The 21,702-nt window shown below is 53.1% G+C and overlaps 1 protein-coding gene across 8 annotated transcripts; it reads left to right on the top strand.

The window, feature by feature from the left end:
• Positions 1 to 211: 211 nt before the first annotated feature.
• On the top strand, positions 212 to 21,487 carry ST14 (ST14 transmembrane serine protease matriptase). 8 transcript variants are annotated; one of them, XM_051812418.1, is made up of 20 exons: positions 212 to 351; positions 587 to 735; positions 10,945 to 11,104; positions 11,333 to 11,460; positions 12,012 to 12,082; positions 12,516 to 12,676; positions 13,105 to 13,140; positions 13,554 to 13,791; positions 13,920 to 14,059; positions 14,479 to 14,576; positions 15,054 to 15,163; positions 15,980 to 16,110; positions 16,356 to 16,460; positions 17,524 to 17,631; positions 18,003 to 18,116; positions 18,309 to 18,437; positions 18,788 to 18,974; positions 19,113 to 19,387; positions 19,666 to 19,802; positions 20,297 to 21,486. In XM_051812418.1, exons 2-20 carry the CDS (start codon positions 730 to 732, stop codon positions 20,456 to 20,458), a joined length of 2,496 nt encoding a protein of 831 aa, XP_051668378.1. In that variant the 5' UTR covers positions 212 to 351; positions 587 to 729; the 3' UTR covers positions 20,459 to 21,486. The 8 variants fall into 8 exon arrangements, with proteins under 8 accessions (XP_051668378.1, XP_051668377.1, XP_051668375.1 ...); XM_051812417.1 differs by lacking the exon at positions 212 to 351 and having other exon boundaries at positions 419 to 735; XM_051812415.1 differs by lacking the exons at positions 212 to 351; positions 587 to 735 and adding an exon at positions 2,637 to 2,868 and having other exon boundaries at positions 18,312 to 18,437.
• Positions 21,488 to 21,702: the final 215 nt, after the last annotated feature.

Here is a 21,702-nt window from a genome sequence, read left to right as displayed (position 1 = left end):
GAATCAGCCTTTTATTTACTCTTTGGAATGCAAAGTAACAGGACACCCTGTGTGTATTATCTCTCTCCCAATCTTTTGTAATGCCGTGGAAGTTGCCGGACCGGATTGAGCGTTTGAGATGGGGTGGTTTCGGGGTTGTCTGGCAGGAATCTGGGTGGGAGGGCACTGCCGGTGAAATTTGAATTTGGGAGTCACACTGAGAGCAGGATCCTTGAGGCACACTGCGGGAGGCAAAGCTTTAGGCACTGACTGAACCTGGTGTGGATGGATGGTGCTCCTTTGCTAGAATTCCTGGGAACTGCCTCCACCAGAAGCCTTTTCCCCCGCAGGCAGCCGGCCTTCATTTCTTATGTAAGCAGCTACGCTCTTCCCTTCTTTCACGTGGATGGCATTCCCAGGGCTGGGAGCTGATGCAGAAGGATCCCGCCTGTCCAGCGAGAGTTTGCTGCTCCTGCAGCTGATCCCTGTCTCCCCTGGGATTCTCCTGGGGTTCGAGCTCAGTGCGGTTTAGCTCTTGCAACTCGCACGCGATTCTGACCAAGCCGGACTTGGTTCTCAGATTTCAGGGCTCTCCTTCTTCCCAAAGGCGTGTTAAACCCCGGCTCGGCTCTTAGGATGCTGTTGTGGCCAAACTGAGACAACGTGAGGAGGGGGAGGCGACGGCTTTTCTTGGATAAACTGGTCCCAGTGGGAACAAGCAGAGACTTTGTCGCTGACTGCTGCCATCGCATGCGGGTAAGTGCCTCGAACTTTATGCTTTGTTACATTTTCAAAGTGCCTTGGCTGGGCTCAGCATCCTTCAGTACCACTGGAGGGACACAGGGAAATCTCGCCACAAAAGCACATGGCAGACAGGCTGGGAATCGCTGTTTTGTGTTTTAGGGCTGTACAGTGCCCAGAAGGAGGGGACCCGCTGCTAACACGGTGACTCTGCAACTGCTGCAGCACAGCCTTGAAGGAAATGCCTGTAAATCACAGAAGGAAATGCCTGTGCTTCTGCAGCAGAGAAACGGGAATCCTGGCATTATTTAGGACTCTAAACCAACAGCCTCCCAGCTACATAACATTTATATTTAGCACGTGTATTGTTTGTTGTCTTTCCCCACGGCGATTTCGTCCCCTTGTTCAAAGATTCAGTTGGGCTCGTGAATTAGTTTGTAAAATGTCAGTGGTGTGAAAGACAGAACACGCTGAGTTTTCACAGCTCTGTGGAAAGTCAGGAGTTGTGGATCTTTGCAGGAGATACCAGAGTGAATCTGCCTCTTGCCCTCATCAGCCACATCCCGGAGCACGGGTGGAGATCAGTCCGTACCCTGAACAGGAGAAATGTGTAGAATCCAAGGGCAGTGGCTCAGCCGGGACCAGCTGCTTTGTACCCAGGGGGGTATTAAGTCCGGCGGGTAGGGAGTGGCTGTAAAAACAGGGTTGGGCACCAGCGGGAGGGCTGAATACTCTGACATCACCAGGCTGACTAACACAGCACCTTTTTGAAGGGGAATACCTTAAATCTAGGGATATTTCCTGCTGTGCGGTGGGTGGGATTCTGGCAGCTGCTGAGGGGGCAGGGAAGGCGGTGGAGGACGTATTTCTACAAGACCCCAGAATTTACGTTGTGTTTTTAACAACAGCGGGACCACAGAACTCACACCATCTCTTTTTTCCCCCAAAAAACACCCGCTAAAGGGCTGCAAAACTTATGCTCTGCAGGAGACATTTTAAAACAAAAGTGACCCAGCAAGTGACTGAATCCCTGCGGGGTGTGATCAGTGGGCAGCTCCTGTTACACCAGAACGAGAATTCTGGGAAATTTAAGTGTTCAAATGTGGAAAAAAGTCAGTTTCAGGGCTGTATGCAGTTGGTGTAAAGAGGTGGTCGGCAGTTGGTCGGCAGTGGGATGGCCAGTTTAATCTTGGATGGGCATATCACATGTTGGTTTGGATTGTCATATATAAGATAGAAAAGGGAAGAACTTTTCCATGAAAATTTGATCCAGATATTTTAATCTTGACTTGCTGTTGAGTGCGAGAAACCTAAATATTGGAGCGTGTGTGGGGAAATCATCTTTCCAAGAAGGGGAAAACGATGGAGTAAACCAGTGCAGTTTCAGTGTAAGAAAACCTTTTTCAAACCTGCATTATATCATTCCCAGAACCCCGGTCATTGCTGCTGGTCCCTCCTTCTCCTGTCCGTTTAATATTAACCCACACAGTGCCGGGGGCTGTTGCTGATGTTTGAGCACCCCCTGGGTGCCACCTTTGGGCACACGTGCAGTTTCTGCAGGACTTCCTACAGTGCTGCAGCCTGGTTGAGGGCAGGTTTCAGGCTGGCATAAAGGGAACATTTTGCTTTGGTAGGCTCTGAGTGCACCGATGTTTTGGGGAACAGCAGAGTAAAATCCTCTTTGCAGGGGGGTTTCATAGTGTGACAGTGCTGTCACCCCAGAAGGGATGAGACCATGGGTACACAAAGCTTTTCCCAAGGAGCTGTGAATTCCTGGGTGCCAGCCAGCCGTCCCGCTTCTGGTGATGAAAGATTTCTTTGGTTTCATTTCCTAAAGCAAAGCACGTGGCTGAAGGGTCCCTTGGATGACGCAGAGCTCACGCGGGACTTTTGGGCGCAGCTTTTGGGGCACCTGCGGACACTTGTCCCTGTGCAGGAGGAGAAGGCGGGAGCTGCAGCGGGACACAGAGCCTCGGAGGGCCCACGGGGCGTTTCCACACCTGGCAGGACAGGGAAGGAGGAGCCGGGCACGGTGCCCAGGCCGGAGCCAGCGCGCCATGGCGGCCTGAGCCCCGCGGAGCCGCCCTGGCCATGGAGCACGGCCCGGCGGCCGCCGGGGCCGGCATGAGGTACAGCGCCCAGCCGCAGGTGAGGGCACGGCGGGGGCTCCACGCGGCCTCCAGCCTTTCCCGAGCTGCCGCGGCTCCGCTCGCTCCGGCCCCTCGGAGCGTCACCGGTCGGGGCTGACCGGGGCGGCTCCGCATCCCTCGGGAAGGGGGGGATTCCAGCTCGCAGGAGAAGCTGTTTGGGGGACGGTGCCGAGCTCAGCGGGGCAGGAAAAGGAAAACCAGCTTTGGGAAAGTGGAAATCTCCACCCATCTGTGGTGGTGTTGGATCTCCTCGGTGTCGGCGCTGCTGTCGCTCCCAAGGTTTTGATTTCGCCTTAAACTGGGCTCTGGGGTTGGGACTAAAAGGCAACTCGGCGCAGGCGAACTGTTTGCAGAGCGTGGGGGCCGGGTTGTTTAGCAACAGATCCAATTGAACCTGTACGAGCATTGGAAGGGCTCATTTTAACGCAGGGCTATGGGGCTTTGCTAATTAACCTCTGCTTTATCAGTGTGTTTGGAGCGAGTTTAAACCACAGTCTTGGCTTTTTTATGTAGGTCTTCCTGGCTGAGGGCTGGGCAGGGCCTGGTGGGTTTGGGTTGCACCTCCAGAGCCTGTTCTGTGCCACAGAGCTGTTTTAAACCAGGTTTTAGGTTAAAGCAGGACAGCAGCACTTCCCAGCTCACCTGCAGGCTTTGGGTGTCTCCAAGGCCTGGTTTAGTGGTTGTTATCTGGCAGCAACAAAGGAGCTGCCATTCTAGCACTGATCAGAAAATTGGCCTACAGCAAGAGACGTTTCCCTTGTCTCCAGCTCCGCTGTCCAAGGTGTGCCAGGGCCGTGGGCACTGCCAGGAGTGGGAAGGAGATGCTCTCGCTGATACGGTTCAGCTGGAGCTCCTTGTTCCCAGCTGGGTCAGGGTGACACTGTTGTGTGACATGATCTTCCCTGCCTGCCTTGTTCTCCTGGCAGGGGGTAGGTTTGTGCTCTGGTGTGTCTTTGTGCAGGGCTGAGGGCTCGAACGAGTCCCTTCCCTGGTTCTGGATCACTTCTCCCCCTGCATCAGTGCAAGAGGGACTGATCTGATCCAGGAGGACTTCCCTGAAGATGGTATCTGCCCTCCTGGCAGGAAACAGCCTGAGGAATTTGTCCCTCGTAGACTGGCTGTTGTCGGACTTGGCCCCCTATAAACACGACAGTGGAGGAAATGTGAGTGTTTTTGCCATTTCTGTCTCCTCCTGTGTCGGGGAAGGAGCTGTGACAGTTCTTGGGCTGAGGAGAAGCTGCTCGTCTTCCTTGGGAAGGTGCAGAGTGTCTCTCTGGGGTAGTGGCTGGTGGGTGAGCTGCTGCTCAGGCCAGTTTGGCTGCTGTTGGTGCCAAAGGCAAACAGGGATAAGGAAGACATGATGAGAAAAGGGCTGAGGCCAATTGAGAGTTCACCAGACCTTTGATCAGCAAACAAAAGTTCACTTTGTAAAACCCTTGAGGGAGCAGCGAGAGTGTCTTGAGGGCCTGGCTGTGGGGAAGGTATTGGAGCAAAGTTCTCCCCTTGCCCAGGGTAGAATGTGCCTTTTCCATCCAAAGGCCACGGAATAGACAAGCAAATAACAGCCTGTGTTATCTGGGCCATGGGCTGGGGTGGAGAGGGAGCAGCCTACAGGGATGGGTTTGCCAGGCAGAGGCTTTGCCCTGTCAGAGGTGCTGGTGTTTTCCTTGCTCTTGGATCCAGACATTGAAAACTCGAGGGCCAGGTCCACCTCAGAACTGTAGGGGCTGGTGAGGAGCGTGAGTGAAATGTCAAGAGGAGCGTTTGATCCACGTCTGGGGTGCAGCTGCTTTAGTTCAGCTGCTGGAGGCAGTTTTGTTTTCCAGACAGTGCTGTCTGTACCAGGAAAGACATATGAGTGATTTAAATAAGCTGTTTGCATCTGTGGCATATTTCTTTCAGCTCTTGGGACATCAGTGTGTTGTAAGGAGGAATTTCATGGCTCATAGCTACACGGATCAGGGCTGTAATGTAGCTTTATTCCCCACTTCTTCGCCAGAATTGCTAAGACTTAAGTGTACAGTTCTTTGCTACCACAGACACACAAAAGTGTGGTGGCTTTTTCTGAGCTGCTGAGATGCAGGACACAGCTGCAGTGATAAGCCTGGAGCGGGGCTCAAGCCAAGCCTATGCTGTCTCTGCAAACATTAACTTGAGTTTCTTCTGTAATAAACCCAAAGGAATTTGGTTTCTCGTATGACTCAGGGTGGTCACAAGACAATCGAATGCTGTAGAGGGTTTAGCTCAAAATTGGTGCGTGAAGTAGGTGTGTGTGACATGTCTTTCACTGTTGGCACCTGCCCTCCCTGCTGGGACATACACAGTCTGGAGGACTCTGGCCTTGAGTTCTTGCCCCATATTCCCTGTTTATTCATCATTTTATAGCTCCATTGCCCTCCATTGGCAAAGGTTCTTCAGTGCATTACTGCCCGTGGTGGGGCAGCACTGCGCAAATACGCCTTGGGGAAGCTTCGCTCTCATATGCTGCTTTCACGTTATTTCTTTATCAAGAGTAAGAGGACGAGTGAAGAGATGATTCTTATCTTTTTTTGCAGCAAGAATTGGTTCAGGAGTTGATTCAAGAGTGGTGTAGCTGTACTTGAGCTCCTTGGGTGAAGTGAGTTGCTACTGTAAACACCATGTGTCAGCAGCTTTTGGATTTGTTTCACTACTTCTTGTGAGAAATAGGCTGTTTCCCCTCATGCTTTGGCTTTCAGTGTGGTCCAGGAAAACTCAGGTTTTGAAAATCTAACTTTCTTGGCTCTTTTTGCCACACAAGCCCACCCTGTTGATTTCAAAGCTGGGGCGTCCCAAGCTCTGAGCCCGTGTCCTGAGCTGCTTGATCAGCCAACAGGTTTCATTCCTCTCGTTTCTCATGTGGTATTTGTTTTAGTTTTTATTGAACACCACCTGAGGCGGGTGTGGCTGTGGAAAGAGGGAGGTGGGAATTGCCTCTTGGACACATGGACTAGGATCTGCAGGGTGTAATTACCCTCAAGAGCCTAACAGAGTCTCGTGACTCTGCTTCATCTCAGACCTCCCCAGGCCACCTCCAACGTGGCATTTTATGGGTTTCTTTTCTTGACCAAGTATATTGGTGTCAGACAATGGGGTTTTTGCTGTGAGACTTGCTTCGATTGCACACCTGCTCCTACCTTCTGTGATCTGTGCAGCTTTGGCCCTGTGGCAGACCAGCTGAGTCTGGAGTTGGGAAAGGTCAAGGGAAGAAGCTGAATCTCGTAGTCTGGTTCTATACAAACAAGTTATCTGGTGGTGATAAGGGACAGATGAAACTAATGGTTGGGAGCCCAGTCCTTCTGTGAGTGGGGGTCCTGTGAACGGATGCAGACACTGAGGGAGAGATGGAGCAGCTGCTTTGGACGAGAGGGGAGCAGTGAGGATTTGGGTGCCTGGGACACATCACATCGTCTTGCTGGGACTGCCAGACAAGCCAGAAACTAGCATCTGTGGGGGATGCTCATCCCAGATAGACCACTGCTTTGTATACATCCCAGGAATCTTCTTACTCCGTGGCATGTCGCAGCGTTTCCATGATCCCCCTTTTGCAGGAGGATCTCTCTGCTTTCTGGGAAGATCTCCAGAACTGACTGTGTGGCTGTTCCCACCATCCCTGTGTGCCTGCTGAATTTCCTGCTGACAGAATTAGTCACTTCTGCATCTGGTTTGTCCAGTCTGGCAGAGCACAGTTAAAAATACATTGTGTGGCTTACGGAGGAGGAGTGGGAGGTCTGCTTTTCACAGGAATGAGCTGGGACTCTGCATGGAGGAATTGTGTGCAGGAGCCCTCTGAGAGCTCTATAAATCTGTGAGTGCTCCTTTTCCAGCTTTCCTTATGAAGTCAGTACTCCAGGAGAAACTGAGGCATGGAAGAACTAGGGCAGTGTCTGCCTGACCCTTTCACTGGATTGGCATGTGGCTTTCCTGCCACTGTGACCAGAACCCTCCAACCCTGCTGTGGCAGTGCCATTGAGGGCTGAGCAAGGAGGAGCAGGAGGAAGTAACTGCTCCAGTGACTAAGACAGAGAGAATATCAAGGGAGGTTTTCTGTTAATAATGTTTATTGGAGCAGTTTCCTTGAGAAGGGCGAGAGAGTCAGACCTTGAGTCACTTCGGGCTAGAGATGGTTTCTGCAGGAACCATGGACAAGGTGAGAGCAGGACATGTTCAGCTCCTCTTGGTTTAGAGCTGCTGCATTGGGCTGTTCGGAAGACGTGAGGGAAATGTGCAGCAGCCATTAACTAAAGGAGATTAAAATTTTAGTCATTATTTTCTTGGTTTAACTATGATCTTTGAGCTGGCCTTGCCTGTGATCTGGTCTCCACCCAGCTCAGAGGATGGTGACCAGGAATTTTTCCCCAAAGCAGGAGTGGTGGCAGTGAAGGGAATGTGGAGCACAGGGGTTGAGCAAGGCAGAGGCTGAGCCACTCGCTTTGGGCTCAGACAAGTCTGGTCCTAAGGTCAAACGGGTGTTTTTCGTGCTGAGTGTGGGCAGGGAGGATTCAGCCTCTTACTCAGAGGTTGGGACACGGGGCCTTGTCTGAGACCTTCCCGCAGGGCCTGATTCAGCATTCCAGTAGTGTTTGGGGGATGCTTCAGATCCTCAGGGTAGTGGGGAGAGAGTTTGCAGGAATGGCTCTTGCTTACCCAGGCTGTGGGTGAGAGCTCCTCAAAGCAGCTTCACACAAGTGTCAGCGTTGGCCAGGGAACATAACGGCCTCCATAAGGTTTGGGATGGGAGAGGACGAGAGCTGGAATATGAAACAGAGGGCAGGGAGGGAGGGAAACCTCTTTGGATCCGGTCTCGTATCTGCCTCCAATCACTGGGTAATTTCTGGCAGGTAATAGTGTCAGTGGCTGCTTGTGCACCTTGTACAGGAGGAGAGACAAAAATAAGCTCCCCAGGAGTCCCCACACTCCCGTCATTTCTCTTGTGCTGTGGGGGTTGCTGCTGTCTCACCTTTGAAGCAAGAGCAAACTGACAAAGGTGTGCTGTAAACTCACAGGTTTCATCCTTATTTTTTCCAAGAAAAGCAGAGGAATTGTCTAAAGAAAGATCAGATGGTGAGTTTTCCTGCCTAATTCCTTGGTCACACCTCAGCCACTGGAGTACCGCGTGTGTTTTGTGTGTGTTTGTTCATGCTGGAGGCAGAGGGAACCTCTGTTTGCCTTCTAATTTAATCCCACTGATGAGTTTCTCCCTTTAAGATAGATTTTTCATTGCAAAGACACAACCTTAGCTCAAAGAGGATGTTAAAATGCATCAGCCCCAGTGTTGTGCAGCCTGGCCTTGTACAGCAGCAGCTCCTGCTTGCCACTGAGCCCTGTTTTTTTCTGGCAGTTTGGTGAAACTCAAGTTTGGGAATTCTACAGTGTCCCCTCAGCAGAACGGTTTTCTATTGGAAAATAGGGTTTTCTTTGTGCCTCTTCCTCACTGCCCCCAGGAAGTGTGAGGAAGTTGCTGCTGTGTGAACAGATACATCATTTAAGCCCCTGCAGTGGTTTTCTTGCCACAGGCTCCTGCAGATGTTAATAGGGAATTAAATACTTTGCTTTCTGCTACCAACAGCAATGTCTTGGAAGTCCTGGGAAGGCTCAGCACTGGGAGCAGCGCCATGGTGGGAGAGGGGAGGTGCTTGCAAGATTTGTGGCCAATTTCTTCTCTTTACCTGGTTGGGGGGGGTTATTGCATGATTGGAAACCTGAGGGGAGCCAGATGGCTGTTTGGAAGACAATATGTCAAACTTCAGATAGTCTTGACTTTGAAGAGTATCTTTATTTAGGATGTCTGTATGTATTTAAGCTTTATTTTGCATCTTGACCATTTTAAAGTTTCCTTGGGTTATGTTGTCAAGCTTTTCCTGTGTGATCACAGAGGCCAAACAGCATTCAGAGTATTCCCAATGGGATTGTCCTCTGTGACCCTACTGGGTCTGTTTATTCTGGGGATGGAAACAGTTCTTTCAGCCCAGCTTTAGGCAGTAAATCCCACAAATGAATGAAGGTTCCTTCCCTGTGTTGCCAAATGATAAACTCAGAGGATTTTGAGAGCAGGTGATGTGAAAACTGGTTTGTTGCTCTGGTCGTGGTGGCCTTCTGGTGTTTGCAGAGGATTAAACTTGTAGTCCTTAACAAAACTCAGGGTAAGGTGCCTATAACTTCAATTTCTGTTGAGAAGGGCCCCGGGCAAATACCACGGGGAGGAGGGGCTGTGGTGGGCTGTGGGAGGTGGGAGGAGAGGACAGGGGTTGGGTGAAGAAAAGGCCAAAAGGAGTGGGGGAATGGTGCAAGTGGGAGCTGGGCTTTCCTGCCAGGTGAGGCTTGGGAAAGATAAGATGGTGAAGCACATAAGGGAAGTGCAGTGAGGTTGCTTGAGTTTGCATGAGAATGCAGAAGGCTTTGTCAACAGCATCCCCTTTGCTGATTGTTTTTCCTAGAATCACAGGCTGGTTTGGGTTGGAAGGGACGTTAAAACTCACCTTGTTCCACCCCCCACTGCTGCCAAGGGCAGGGACACCTTCCACTAGACGAGGTTACTCCAGCCTGGCCTTGGACACTTCCAGGGATGGGGCAGCCACAGCTTCTCTGGGCAACCTGTGCCAGGGCCTCACCACCCTCACAGGGAAGGATTCCTTCCCAATATCCCATCCAACCCCATCCTATGCCAGTGTAAAGCCATTGCCCCGTGTCCTATGAAGCCATATCCCCCTTGTCCCTATTTTTTCTGACCATTAGGGGCTTGTGACATTTGCACCAAATGAACACGAGCCATTAGAGTAGGTTTGTGTCAGCTCTGGGCTGGGAGAGGACAGGCAGTGTCTGACCCAGGGTCATGTCTGTGGGGCAGCCTTACCCCTTCCGGAGCACAGGGGTGTGTGTGATTGCCATGGATTTGGGTGAGTCAGCCCTTTGTGTCCCTGCTGTCATCAGAGCCCAGGGAGCTGCTGGATGCCTGGTAAGGGGAAAATGGGAGGGCAGTGAGCAGAAAGCTGAGGGATCCCTATGGTTTGGGCTGTTTGCAGCAGGTACGGAGCCCTTCCTACCTGAGAGAGGCACAGAATGAAAGTAGAAGCTGTGGTCAGCTCTGCCCACGAGGGTTTGCCAGCTCTGGGAGGACAGGAGGTGCCAGAGTGGGTGTGGATCCGGGCCCCTGACATCAGCCTGTGCCAAGGATGCTGTGTGGCATCCTCTGAAAACATCTGGATCTGCAGCTCTTCTGACTCCCCCTGGGCTGGAGATGCAGGTACATGAGCAGGGCAAGGATGGAGGGAGGGAACCAAAGGCTGGAGAAAGTGAAACCCCAGGGAACCGAGGGTTTCACAACTGATGCCACACAGGCCTTCCTCTTCTTCACCCAACCCAGTGTGGGGTAGGTGGAAGCAAGAGCTGTGTGATGTGGGTGTCATTCCTCCTCTTTTTGGGATCTGCTCTTCCACATCTTGTCCTGAGAGTCTGACTGCCTGTGGTCTGTGGGGCAGACCACCAGCTGTCTTGTGTGTTCAGCTTAGTATTTTTGGTTTGTTTCTTTTCATGGGTGTTTCTGCTGGATGGGAGATTCCAAGCAGAAACACAGGAGGGCTGTTGGCCCGGGAGACGTCACAGAGCACTGTGAAAATGTTCAGGGAGGAAGTGGCTTGATTTGTTCTTTTAGAGAAATGCTATTTATAGTGTGCTGTGCCCCACAAGCTGCAGTGACACACCTTCCACCAGCAAAGGGGTGAATTTTTCTCTGCCGTTTCATCTGCTGGCAGGCACATCTCAGAGGTTGTGGGCTTGTGACCTGCCATGGTCACGGGAGGGTGTGTGGATGTGGCCCTTGAGCGCGTGACCTTGTGTTAGGTCCAGAAAGGAATTAGGTGTGTGCGGAAAAGCAAAGGAGAAGCCTTCAGGGTGCTGTGGGGTGGCTGTGGAGCTGCGACGCCGAGGTTTGCCTGTGCCCTCAGTGCTGGGGAGTTGCCGCGTTCCCTGTCCACAAACCTGCTCCAGGCTGCTCTGTGGTTCCACACCAGGCTTTGGGAACAGCCATCTCACCATCCTGCCTTCTTTCCTCTCCCAGGACATGAACCACCTGGACGAAGGGGTGGAGTTCCTCCCTGCCATGAACTCCAAGAAGGTGGAGAAGCGTGGCCCGAAGCGACACGTGGTCGTCACCGTCCTGGTTGTGGTTTTCCTGCTCGTCTCCCTCACCACTGGCCTCCTGATTTGGCACTTCAAATGTGAGTGTGACATCAGGAGGGTGGTGGCATCGAGGGTGATACCCTGGTGTTGTTACCAGCTTTTTTACCTGGTGTTGCTCACATGTGCCCTTCCTAGCTCTGGGAAGGCTCCAGGAGGTGGGAGGACACCACTTCCACCCCCCTGCCCCGATTGCTGTCACTGGGGACCTACTGTGCCATAATCCCAGCCCTCGCTGCCCTTCCTGACCCTGAACTCTTCCCTTCCAGACAGGAACGCACCCGTCCGGAAGGTTTTCAATGGCCACTTGCGGGTTCTGAACTGGGAATTCCTGGATGCCTACGAGGACTCCAGCTCTCCAGAGTTCAGCATGTTGGCCCAGAAGGTGAAAAGCACGGTAAGAGGCTTCTTGCATGCCTCCTCCTGCAAGCAGGAATTTTCCTCTTTCCCTGTGCCCATGGGGATATTTCGTGTAAGACTCCTTGGAGCTTCCTGGCTCCTCTCAGCTTTCCTTGCTCCCTCTGACACACTAGTTGGGAGCAGGGGCATGCCTTGGAGCTGGGTTGGCATCCCAGCTCCAGCCTGGTGCCATAGGAGCTGCCAGGGCACATCCCAGGGTCAGTGATGAATCAGGGCTGGGAGCTGAGGCAGGAGGGTGTCTGCCCTGCATGCTGAAGCCATGGCTGGTCTTGTCTCTCCCCTCAGAGTCAGGGATTTGTGCTTCCCCTGGGAAGAGCGGGGAGAGCTGAGTCAGAGGAGGCTGTGCTATGCTGGGTCTGGGCTCTTCTTGGACTCTCAACTTTCCTTCTTCCTCTCTTTGGCTCTGCGGGTTCCTGCAGCCAGGGATGCCGGGTATGTGCCCACAGTGGGCTTGAAGCTCTGTCTGTCTGTAGCCTTTCCTCCTTCCTCATTTCTAGATGTGCTGAACCCTCCCTTCAACCCTTTCAGGTGGAGGAGATATACAGGAATCATGCAGATATTGGCCCTTACCACAAAGAGACAGTGATCACTGCCTTCAGGTGAGTCTTCAGTGCTGCCTGAGCCAGGTCTGAGAGTGGAGGAGGGCAATGCTGGGATATCACACAGATATTTACCTTCATTCCCGGGGTGCTGTGGGTGGAGGCACCCAGTAGTCACCATGAGTGACACAGGAAAGGATGGGCAGTGAAAAGCGACCCGAAAGTGTGTTGTTTTCTGGCAGATGTCCTGGGAAAATCAAGGTGTGGTGAAGTGAACTGCAGTGGGTGGTACCTGGCAGCTTTGAGAGGGACTCCCCAGGGTGGCAGCGGCCTTTACTGGGCATAGTTTGCTTAACTTACCCTTGAGACTCTCCCTTCCCCATGGCTAAAATCCAAAAATGTCTCATCAAGTAGCCTGGCCCCTTCTTCTAGTGGTACTTGAGCCTTCCCATGTCTGTCCTTGCCCTCAACCCAACAACTGCCCTTCCCACAGCGAAGGCAGCGTCATTGCCTACTACTGGTCCGAATTCCTTGTCCCCAAGTACCGGGAGCAGAGCTTGGACAGGGCGATGGCCGACAAGCAGAGCCTGGTGCAGAGGTGGAACCCCCGCCTGCGAAACCCCCTGCTGAAGGTGGAGTCGGTCATCGCTTTCCGTGAGTGTTGGCTCCGCCGTCCCTGGGCCTCCGCGTGGGACTGGGGGGACATGTCACTGGAGAGGGAAGGTGCTGGCCACAGCCCTCCTCTGGGGGCCTTCAGACAACCCTCAGGGTGGGTGTAAGGACCTGGATTTCACAGCATGGCTTAATGGGATGTACAGACTGGGGAAGGCTGCACAGACCTGCTCTGTGTTCTCCTCTGAGCTGAGTGCAGAGGGACAGGGATGAATCCTCCATCTGCTGAGGAAAAGCTCAGTCCCTCAGCTCCCCAGAGCCTGAGCAGGAGCAGCCTGCCCTGGCCAACCTGCAGGGAGAGACCCCACAAGCAAGGCCAGATCAGTGCAGGTCCTGGGGACGACCTCAGCTATGTGCCCAGGGATTTTCCATAGCCCGAAGGATGACACCAGCTCTGTTTTCTCCTGCAGCTGTGGACCCCAGCATAGCTCACTCGGCCCGAGACAGTAAGTACAGTTCTTCAATCTCAGTGGCCTCTTTAGGGTGGTGATTTCCCTTGCAGGATGGGGAAGGGTCTGGAGAGGGGTACTCTGCATGCAAGGCAGACCCCAGTGTGCTCCTTGGAGCTGGTGTGGGGTCAGACAGAGTGTGGCACAACTGTTATCCAGCAAGCATGTCCCCTGCAGAGGCATCTGCTCAGGGACAGCCTGCAGGCAGAGGAGGAATTAGTCTCTGCATCCCAGGGAAAGGCAGGGCAGAAGCTCCTCGTTTGCCTTGTTTCCTGGTTTTAAGCCCAGCTGGAGCCACCGTTCTCATTCACAATCCAAAACGCAGCACTGTAACAGCTACTGAGAAGAAATGACCTGTACCCTGGCTGGAACCAGGACTCCTTGCTAACTGTTCCCTGCTCTCCGGGCAGACAGCTGCATGTTCTCCCTCCACGCCAAGGAAGGGCAGGTGACCAGTTTCACCACGCCGGGCTTCCCCAACAGCCCGTACCCCAACAATGCCCTCTGCTACTGGGCACTGAGGGCAGATGCCAGCTCTAGGATCAGCCTCACCTTCAAGACCCTGGAGCTGGAGCCCTGCAGAGATGACAGTGACTATATCAAGGTCTACGACTCCCTGAGCCCCGTGGAGCCCCACACTTTGGTCAGGTCAGTGTCCCCGGGATGTTCCTGTACAGCACTGAGCACTGAGATTCCTGCTGGGACCTGAGCTCCTGTCCCTGCTCGGAGCTGACCTCTGCAGCTGTGCCTCATGGATTCTGTCCTTTGCTTCCTAGGCTTTGTGGGAATTATGCCCCATCCTACAACCTGACCTTCCTGTCCTCCCAGAACGTCATGCTCATCACATTGGTTACCAACAAGGAGGGGCGATTCCCTGGCTTTAAGGCTGAGTTCTTCCAGCTCCCAAAGATGAAAGGTGAGCAGAGCCCTTGGCCTGTTTCCCCCACCTCTCCCTGCCAGGGGCAGCTGAACAGGGAGGTGGGTGTGGCTGCGGTCAGTTTGTCAGGGATGTTTCCAGGGCTGGAGCACCTGGAAACAGGTCACATCTTGGCCTTGCCCACAGTGCTCTTGGCTGCTGTAATGATGTCCCTGAGGAGGCCAAAATAGGTGTTACGTTGGGTTAGACATGCAGATTGATGTACGCAGGAAGCACCTAATTGATCTCTTGGGTTCTCTCAAGCCTTGGAGCAGAACTGGTCTCTCCAGAGGGTGACTTAACCTTGTTAGACACTGTTGCCTCTGCCTCCCTTCCTGCCTCGGGTGACAGCCAGCTGAGGCTTGGGCAAACCACATCTCTGAATCTCTAACCTGTTTTCGTCTTGTGTTTATCTTCAGCCTGTGGTGGGACCCTGAAGGGAGAGAGTGGCACCTTCACGACTCCCTATTACCCGGCACACTACCCCCCAGACACAGACTGTGTGTGGAACATTGAGGTGAGGTGGGCCCTCTCTGTCCCTTCATTAGGCTGTCCAATGACTCTGGTCGTGCAGACGCAGTCCAAGGGAGCTCGCAGCAGCTGCTGCCCTGAGGCTCTGAGTCTGGCGTAGCTGAGGGAGGTGTTCAGAGCTGGGGGCAAAGGCTGAAGAGGCAGTGAGAGGCCTGAACCCCATGTGACACTTATAGTAGCCCCCGAAAAACTGTAGCTTCACACAAAAAGCATGAAAGTGGGAGCTTTGGGGCAGTCCAGTCACTGGCTGGTGACCAGAGGTCTGGCTTCCACCCCCTCTGTGTGCCTGTTCCATCAGAGATCCTGCAACTGGGGTGGCTCATAGTGACTTTTATGAAGGTTTTTCTTTTCCTTCTGGAAAACTGACTTCTTCCTGTTATCTTCTATCCTCTTCCCATGAAGCTTATTCCCTTTTCCTTGCTCCAGAAAACAGCATCCCCACTGACTCTGCTCGCTTTTGCAGGTTCCCTCTATAAAGAATGTGAAGGTGCGTTTCAACATGTTCTTTGTGCTGGAGCCCGGGATCCCCGTCAGCTCCTGCACCAAGGACTATGTGCAGATCAACAGCACAAGGTGGGTTGTCGGGTGCTCTCTGACCCATGGAGGGGCTTTGTTTAGCAACACAGAACTTTGTGCTTTCCTTAAACCTGCTGTGAGAAGTGTGCTGGTGCTCTTTAGGATGGGATGAGGCAGGAGGGTGCTGGGATTTACCCTGTGGTGAGAGGGGAACCCCAAGCTTGGGGATGAGACCCAGCTGCAGCTGAATCCCCCCAGATTCTGTCATGGCACATGGCTCATGTGAGGGAAGGCAGAAACTTCTGGGATGGGTTTGCTTGAATGAAGAAATCTCTGTTCTCAGGACAGTTCCGTTGTGTTCTCTGATGCATTTCCTGATGTATTGGCCATATGCTGTTACACAGCGTGATGGAACCTGGGCCAGACAACTTGGTACTGCACAGGGACAGGATTAGTCTTGTTTCGCAATGTTTTGGGCAAGGAAGCTGACCCTGCCTCAGAGAGAGGGTTCTGAGTAGCAGCACTTGCCTCTACAGTCCTGAGTTCCTGCAGTGCTGCTTGTGTACATGGTCACACCTGCCTGTGGTGGGATGGGATCCTGCACAAGTCCAGCATATCTGAGATCAGACACATCACTGAGGCAGGCAGGGATGTGGAAAAACTTGTTCACAGTCGTTCTTAAGGTCACAAGCTGGTGTTTGCAACTGGCTCAAACCTACTGTGAGTGGCAGCAGAATTTGGACCCTGAGGCCTGGCAGTTTGTGCTGGGATCAGACCTGCTCCCTGCTCTCCTGCCCCCTCAGCTCTGTGCCGATGGGACGTCAGGGATGGAAGGAAGTTTACTACAGCACTTGACTCCCCTTTGCCCTGCAGGTACTGTGGGGAGCGCTCCCAGTTTGTAGTGGCCAGCAGCACCAACAAAATCCAGGTCCGGTTCCACTCAGACCAGTCCTACACAGACACGGGCTTCTCTGCAGAGTACCTGTCCTACGACTCCAGCGACCGTGAGTTGGAACCCTGGGGCTGGGGGAGAAACTGATTTCCCTGAGATCCAGAGCTGCTCCTCCTCCGTGCTTCCCTAGCCTTTTCCAGGGGCATAGCAGCTTGTCTTATTTTACCGCAAACCTCATTGTGTCTCTGCTATGTTCTGCTGGAGGCAGGCACAGGGAGCACTGTGTGCTTTGGGGAGGTGATGTAGAGGGGACACCTGGAGGGCTCACGTGGGGTTTTGCTCCCTTCCCCCTCCCAGCCTGCCCTGGGAAGTTCACCTGCAACACGGGTCGCTGCATCGACCGGAGCATGCGCTGTGACGGGTGGCTGGACTGCGTGGATGGCAGCGACGAGAGATCCTGCAGTAAGTCCATCCTTGGTTTCCCTTTGGCATGGTATGGCATGGGAAGGGTCATGATGCCCTGGGGTGGCTGTTCTGGGGGTATTTGTTCTGGGCAGTGTGCCTCGGTGCTGCCTGGAACCAGCGCTGCCGCTGTTCTCCAGACTGCAGTGAGAGGCACTCGACGTGGGATCTGTTTGGGATCCTTTCCCAGCCTAGGAGCTGTGAATTTCTGCTAATCCGACCCTCTCCCAGTGGCATCTCTCTCCATTTCCAGTCCCACTCAGCTGGGAATGTGTTTTTCTGTGTAATCCTCCTGGTTGTGGGTTTGGCTGAGCTGGGTGTTGTGAAGGGACACCTTTTGTTACCCAACCGGGCAGGCTTTGCAGAGCACATCTGGAAAACCTGTGGGATACATGGAGTTGTGTCTTTGTGCAACAGGTTTTCCTCCTGAATTAGCAGAGCTGTCCTGTAGTTAGTGTTACTGTCCAGGGTCTGCGGTTCATTAGAGAGGATGGAATCCCCTAGATTGGGATCTGGTTCCCAGGGGAGTGGTAGTTTTCTGAGGAAGAGTGGCCCATGATCAGGATTTCTCAGGTGCTTTCTTGCTGCTTGTAGCAAGTGCTTTGCTTCAGTTGTTGCCTGAGGCTGTCCTGCAGTGATGTCAGCTTCAGCCTCTGCTGCCTGAGACAGGACAGTTCCAAATGGTTTGGTTCTCCAGAAAATTGGAAATACTGTGCTGTAGCCCGAGTGCGTCGTGTATCTATGTACATGCGCACGGTCTCGAGCTGTTTGGTGGGTTCCCAAGTGTTTGCACACCCACTGGGAGAACTGCCATGGTGGATGGGTCGCTGGTGACTCCACAGGTGCCTTTGCAGGTCTCTCCCCTGATTTCTAGCATTGGAAGGGACTGCCCAGGGAGGTGATGGGAGTCCCCATTCCTGGAGGTGTTTAAGACATGGCTGAACATGGCACTCAGTGCTCTGGTCTGGGTGACAAGGTGGGCATCGGTCACAGGCTGGACTCGATGGTCTTGAAGGTCTTTTCCAGCCCTAATGATTCTGCGATTCTCACTGCCCTTTTCCAGGCTGTACTGAGCAGCAGTTCAGGTGCCAGAATGGTTGGTGCAAGCCCAAGTTCTGGGTTTGTGACAACGTGAACGACTGTGGTGACAACAGTGACGAACTGCAGTGCAGTGAGTGACTCGCTGAGGGCTGGCGTAAAGGGGACTGGGAGTGTGGAGGCTTGTGGGATGGAGGGAAGCAACTGCTGTGCTGGAAATGAGTGGGCAAGAAACCCAAAATAACAGCCAGGCACGGGGCGTGGGAAGGACTCATCTGATGCAGCCTCCTTGAGCCCCGAGCGAGAGCTTGGAGGAAAGAAGGATGTGCAGAGGGGTAGGAAACGTGGGTTTTGGGGAAAGAAAGGACTGAGTAACTGGGGGGTGGTGTGCAGTTTGGAGAAGAAGAGATTGGAGACACAGGATGGTGGAGCTGCAGAGACTTTACTTGGGGAAGGGGCTGCAGGATTCCTGCCCTGCCCTCAGGAGCTGCTCTCTGTCCCCAGGCTGTGCAGCTGACAGCTTCAAGTGTGACAACGGGAAGTGTGTCCCCAACGCACGGAAGTGTGACGGGAAGGATGACTGTGGGGACGGGAGCGACGAGGGCGGCTGCAGCACAGGTGAGGGTGGACTGTGGGGGTACCTCCCTCGGATGCAGCCTCTGATGGATTTCTTGGTGGTTGGGCATCCTGGCGTGTGTTTTCTCATGGGGTTGGCATGTCCTGGAGATGGGGGGAAGAGGTGATGGGCTCCTGGGCGGTGTGACCTCCCCAGAACTGGGTCTGACCCCTGTCTCTCTGTCCTGCCTGCAGCAGGTCAGACAACAGTGCCCTGCAAGGAATACACGTACAAGTGCCGCAGCGGGCACTGCATCAGCAAACAGAACCCTGAGTGCGACGGGGAGCAGGACTGCGAGGACAACTCTGACGAGGACAACTGCAGTGAGTGCCCTGGGAATGGGGGGAACACTGGATTCTAGGCCGGGCCTCTTAGAGAAGCACCCCAGTGTGGCAGAGAGAGCCTCTGGGTATTTCTGTGTGGTGGCTTGATCTGGAAATACCAGGATGTGTTCTATATCAGCCTGGGGAGTGTCTGCGTTGTTCAAGATGGGGAATACAGGAATATCTGCACATTTATGTATTTAGGAAGTAAATATTATAGCTAATGTAGCATCAGCCCTCCCTGACATGAGTAATGGGGCACTCGTGCCGTCAGATATCCCCAAGGAACAGAGGGGAGGTATGGAATGGGAACAGGAGTAACCAAGCACCCCTTTCCTTCCCCACCCCAGACTGCGGGACCCGCTCCTACGTCAGGAAGTCGCGGATCGTCGGCGGGCAGAACTCGGACGTGGGAGAGTGGCCATGGCAGGTCAGCCTGCACGTCAAGGGCCAGGGCCACATCTGTGGGGCTTCGCTGGTCTCGGAGAGCTGGCTTGTGTCAGCAGCTCACTGCTTCCTGCCCCTGCAGGGCATCAGGTACAGGAGAGCCGGGTCCGTACCTTTTTAGGCATTTCAATAGGAAACCACCAATTTTGAGAGGCATTTCTTGAGGAAACTGTTTAAGGCAGCGAGCTGTGAGATGGGGCCTCACCCTGTGTCTCGTGCCCTGTGCAGGTACTCGGACCCCAGCCTGTGGACAGCCTACCTGGGCCTGACCGACCAAGGTGACCTCAGCGGCCCCAACGTGCAGACACGGAAGATCAAGCGCGTCATCTCCCACCCCTTCTTCAACGACTACACCTACGACTACGACATTGCCGTGCTGGAGCTGCAGAGCCCCGTCACCTTCTCGGCCGTCGTCCAGCCCATCTGCCTGCCCGATGCCACCCACAACTTCCCCGTGGGCAAGGACCTGTGGGTGACTGGCTGGGGAGCGACCGCGGAAGGAGGTGAGCGCTGGTGTGGGAATTTGGGGCTGCACTTACGTATTTTATATAGTTTTCCCAGAGAAACTGTGGCTGCCCAATCCCTGGAAGTGTCCGAGGCCAGGTTGGACAGGGCTTGGAGCAACCTGGGCTAGTGGAAGGAGTCCCTGCCCATGGCAGGGGGTGGAACAAGATGAGCTTTAATCCCTTCCAGACCATTCTGTGATTCTATGATTTTTGTGTTTCTTGAGGGCAAAAAAGTGGGAGCTGCTTCAAAATATGTATTTTACTTACCCTCACAGGCACTGGAGCCTCCATCCTGCAGAAGGCAGAGATCAGGCTCATCAACCAGACTGTGTGTAACCAGCTCCTGACGGACCAGCTGACGCCACGTATGATGTGTGTGGGGATCCTGACTGGGGGTGTGGACGCCTGCCAGGTAGGGCAGCACTTGGAGTTAGTGCTCTTTGCTGTTTATTCATTAGGGAGGCAGGCCATTTGCACTTATATTTACACTTTTAACCTACAACAAATGTATGTGAATCCTCCTGGATTCAGACAACGGACAGATTGGAATGGGTGCCAGCAGCAACTTGTGTCGACACATGACTTAGTCTCAAAAAGTGCAGGACTTACACTCAAAAACATCTGACCAAGTAGGAGATACAACCCCATCCAGCTTCTGGCTGTTCGTTATTCTTAGTTAGCAAGACAGGCTGCTTGATTTTATAGCTGTGTTCTGGCCCTGTAACTCTTATTGCCAGACTTAAATATTTGTTTCAGGGAACGGCCAAAAAATTGTGCTGAGTTAGAATTGTTTTTGAGATGTGGAGTTTTACTGACTGATTATTTTTTGCTCAGTTTTGACTTCAACACTTTGTATTAGGACGCTGTTGGGGGTTGGTGCTCATGCTCCTGTGTGTTTGTGTGCAGGGAGACTCCGGGGGCCCCCTGGTCAGTGTGGAGCCCAGCAGTCGGATGTTCCTGGCCGGAGTGGTGAGCTGGGGGGATGGCTGTGCCCAGAGGAACAAACCTGGAGTGTACAGCCGGCTCACCAGCCTGCGAGACTGGATCCAGCAGCACACAGGCCTCTAGGGATGGATGGATTCCTGCCTGGACACCTCTTGGACAGTGCTGGCTGGAGACACTTGGCACTGCCAGCTATGCACAGCCTCTACTGTGAACTTCAACCCTCCCTCTACCTCGCTGTGAGCGCCTGGGACTCCCTGTGCACCAGAGCTGATGGTTTGGTTCAGTCTTTAGTGTTCCCAACTTAGAAATTCATGTTTGGAGAAGTTTTTCCCCTGGTGGGTAAGCTAGTGCAGCTCCCATGAATGAGCCATCATTCAAGATTACGTATAATAATAAACTTAAGAAATAAAAAAAAAATAATTAAATTTTAAAAAAAGAAAAAAGAGACAAACACTTTTTGTTTAGAAGCAAACTTTATTGGACAGGTTCAAAAACATGCTTTCAGAATATATTCTAAGTCCTGCATTTGTTTTCAAATGGCCATCCACACTGTGGTGTTCAGTTGTGAGGGGTGGAGAAGGGAGGTCTTACCATCGTTTTAGGGGAGTCCCCTTCTTGTCCCATGCTGTGGTCTTCTCCTTCTGTCCTCTGTCCAACTCAGCTTCTGGCCTGGCTGAGTCCAGGGCTGGAGGCCAGAAAGAGAGAACCCATCACTCACCCTGAGGGAAGCCATGGGAAGAGCTGCTTGCACAGATGGAGACCCCAAGGCCATTGGCATCCCCACACTGTGCCTTAACTCCACTCTGGGCTGAGCTGATACAGCTTCTGCTGAGCTCCAGGTGCCTGAAGCGATGGTGGAGAGCACAAAGGCTGCACTGAATCCGTCCTGGAGTGCTCCCTGCAAGGACAACATGGGTCAGCTGTGCCCACACCAGCCTTACACTCATCCTAGTTTTGTAAAGAAAAATGTGACTTGTGAATGTGCTGATTTCCTTCCTCTCTCCTGTGTAGCCTGTTCTTGCTCCAGCAGAGCCCACTCCAGTTGAGTTGAGTTAGTACCTTCCTTACCTGTAAATATATTGTTTTGTAAAACTCCCTGAAGTGAGATGCTCCAATAAACTGGGATATTTTCTAGTACTGTGCCTGTGTGGTTCTTCCTGAGCTTCTGTGCAAATGTTCCTGAGTCAGAAACCAGCAGCACAGACCCCCAGTGCTAAGAGGAAGTGGAGCTGCTTCACATAAAACACTTGAATACTGCACCCCTGTGCACAGCAGCTCCACTGTGGTGAAGAAACAGAGTCTAGGGAGAAATCCTCACAAAAACCAGCTGTAAGGGCTCACAGGAGAATGGTCTGTGCCCCAGCCCT

The sequence above is a fragment of the Manacus candei genome, unplaced genomic scaffold (assembly GCF_025592945.1).
Source record: "Manacus candei isolate 608988 ecotype Guabito, Panama unplaced genomic scaffold, ASM2559294v1 h1tg000086l, whole genome shotgun sequence".
Classification (NCBI taxonomy): Eukaryota; Metazoa; Chordata; class Aves; order Passeriformes; family Pipridae; genus Manacus; species Manacus candei.
Note: the sequence above shows the minus strand (reverse complement) of the source record. Positions and strands in the feature narration are given on the sequence as shown.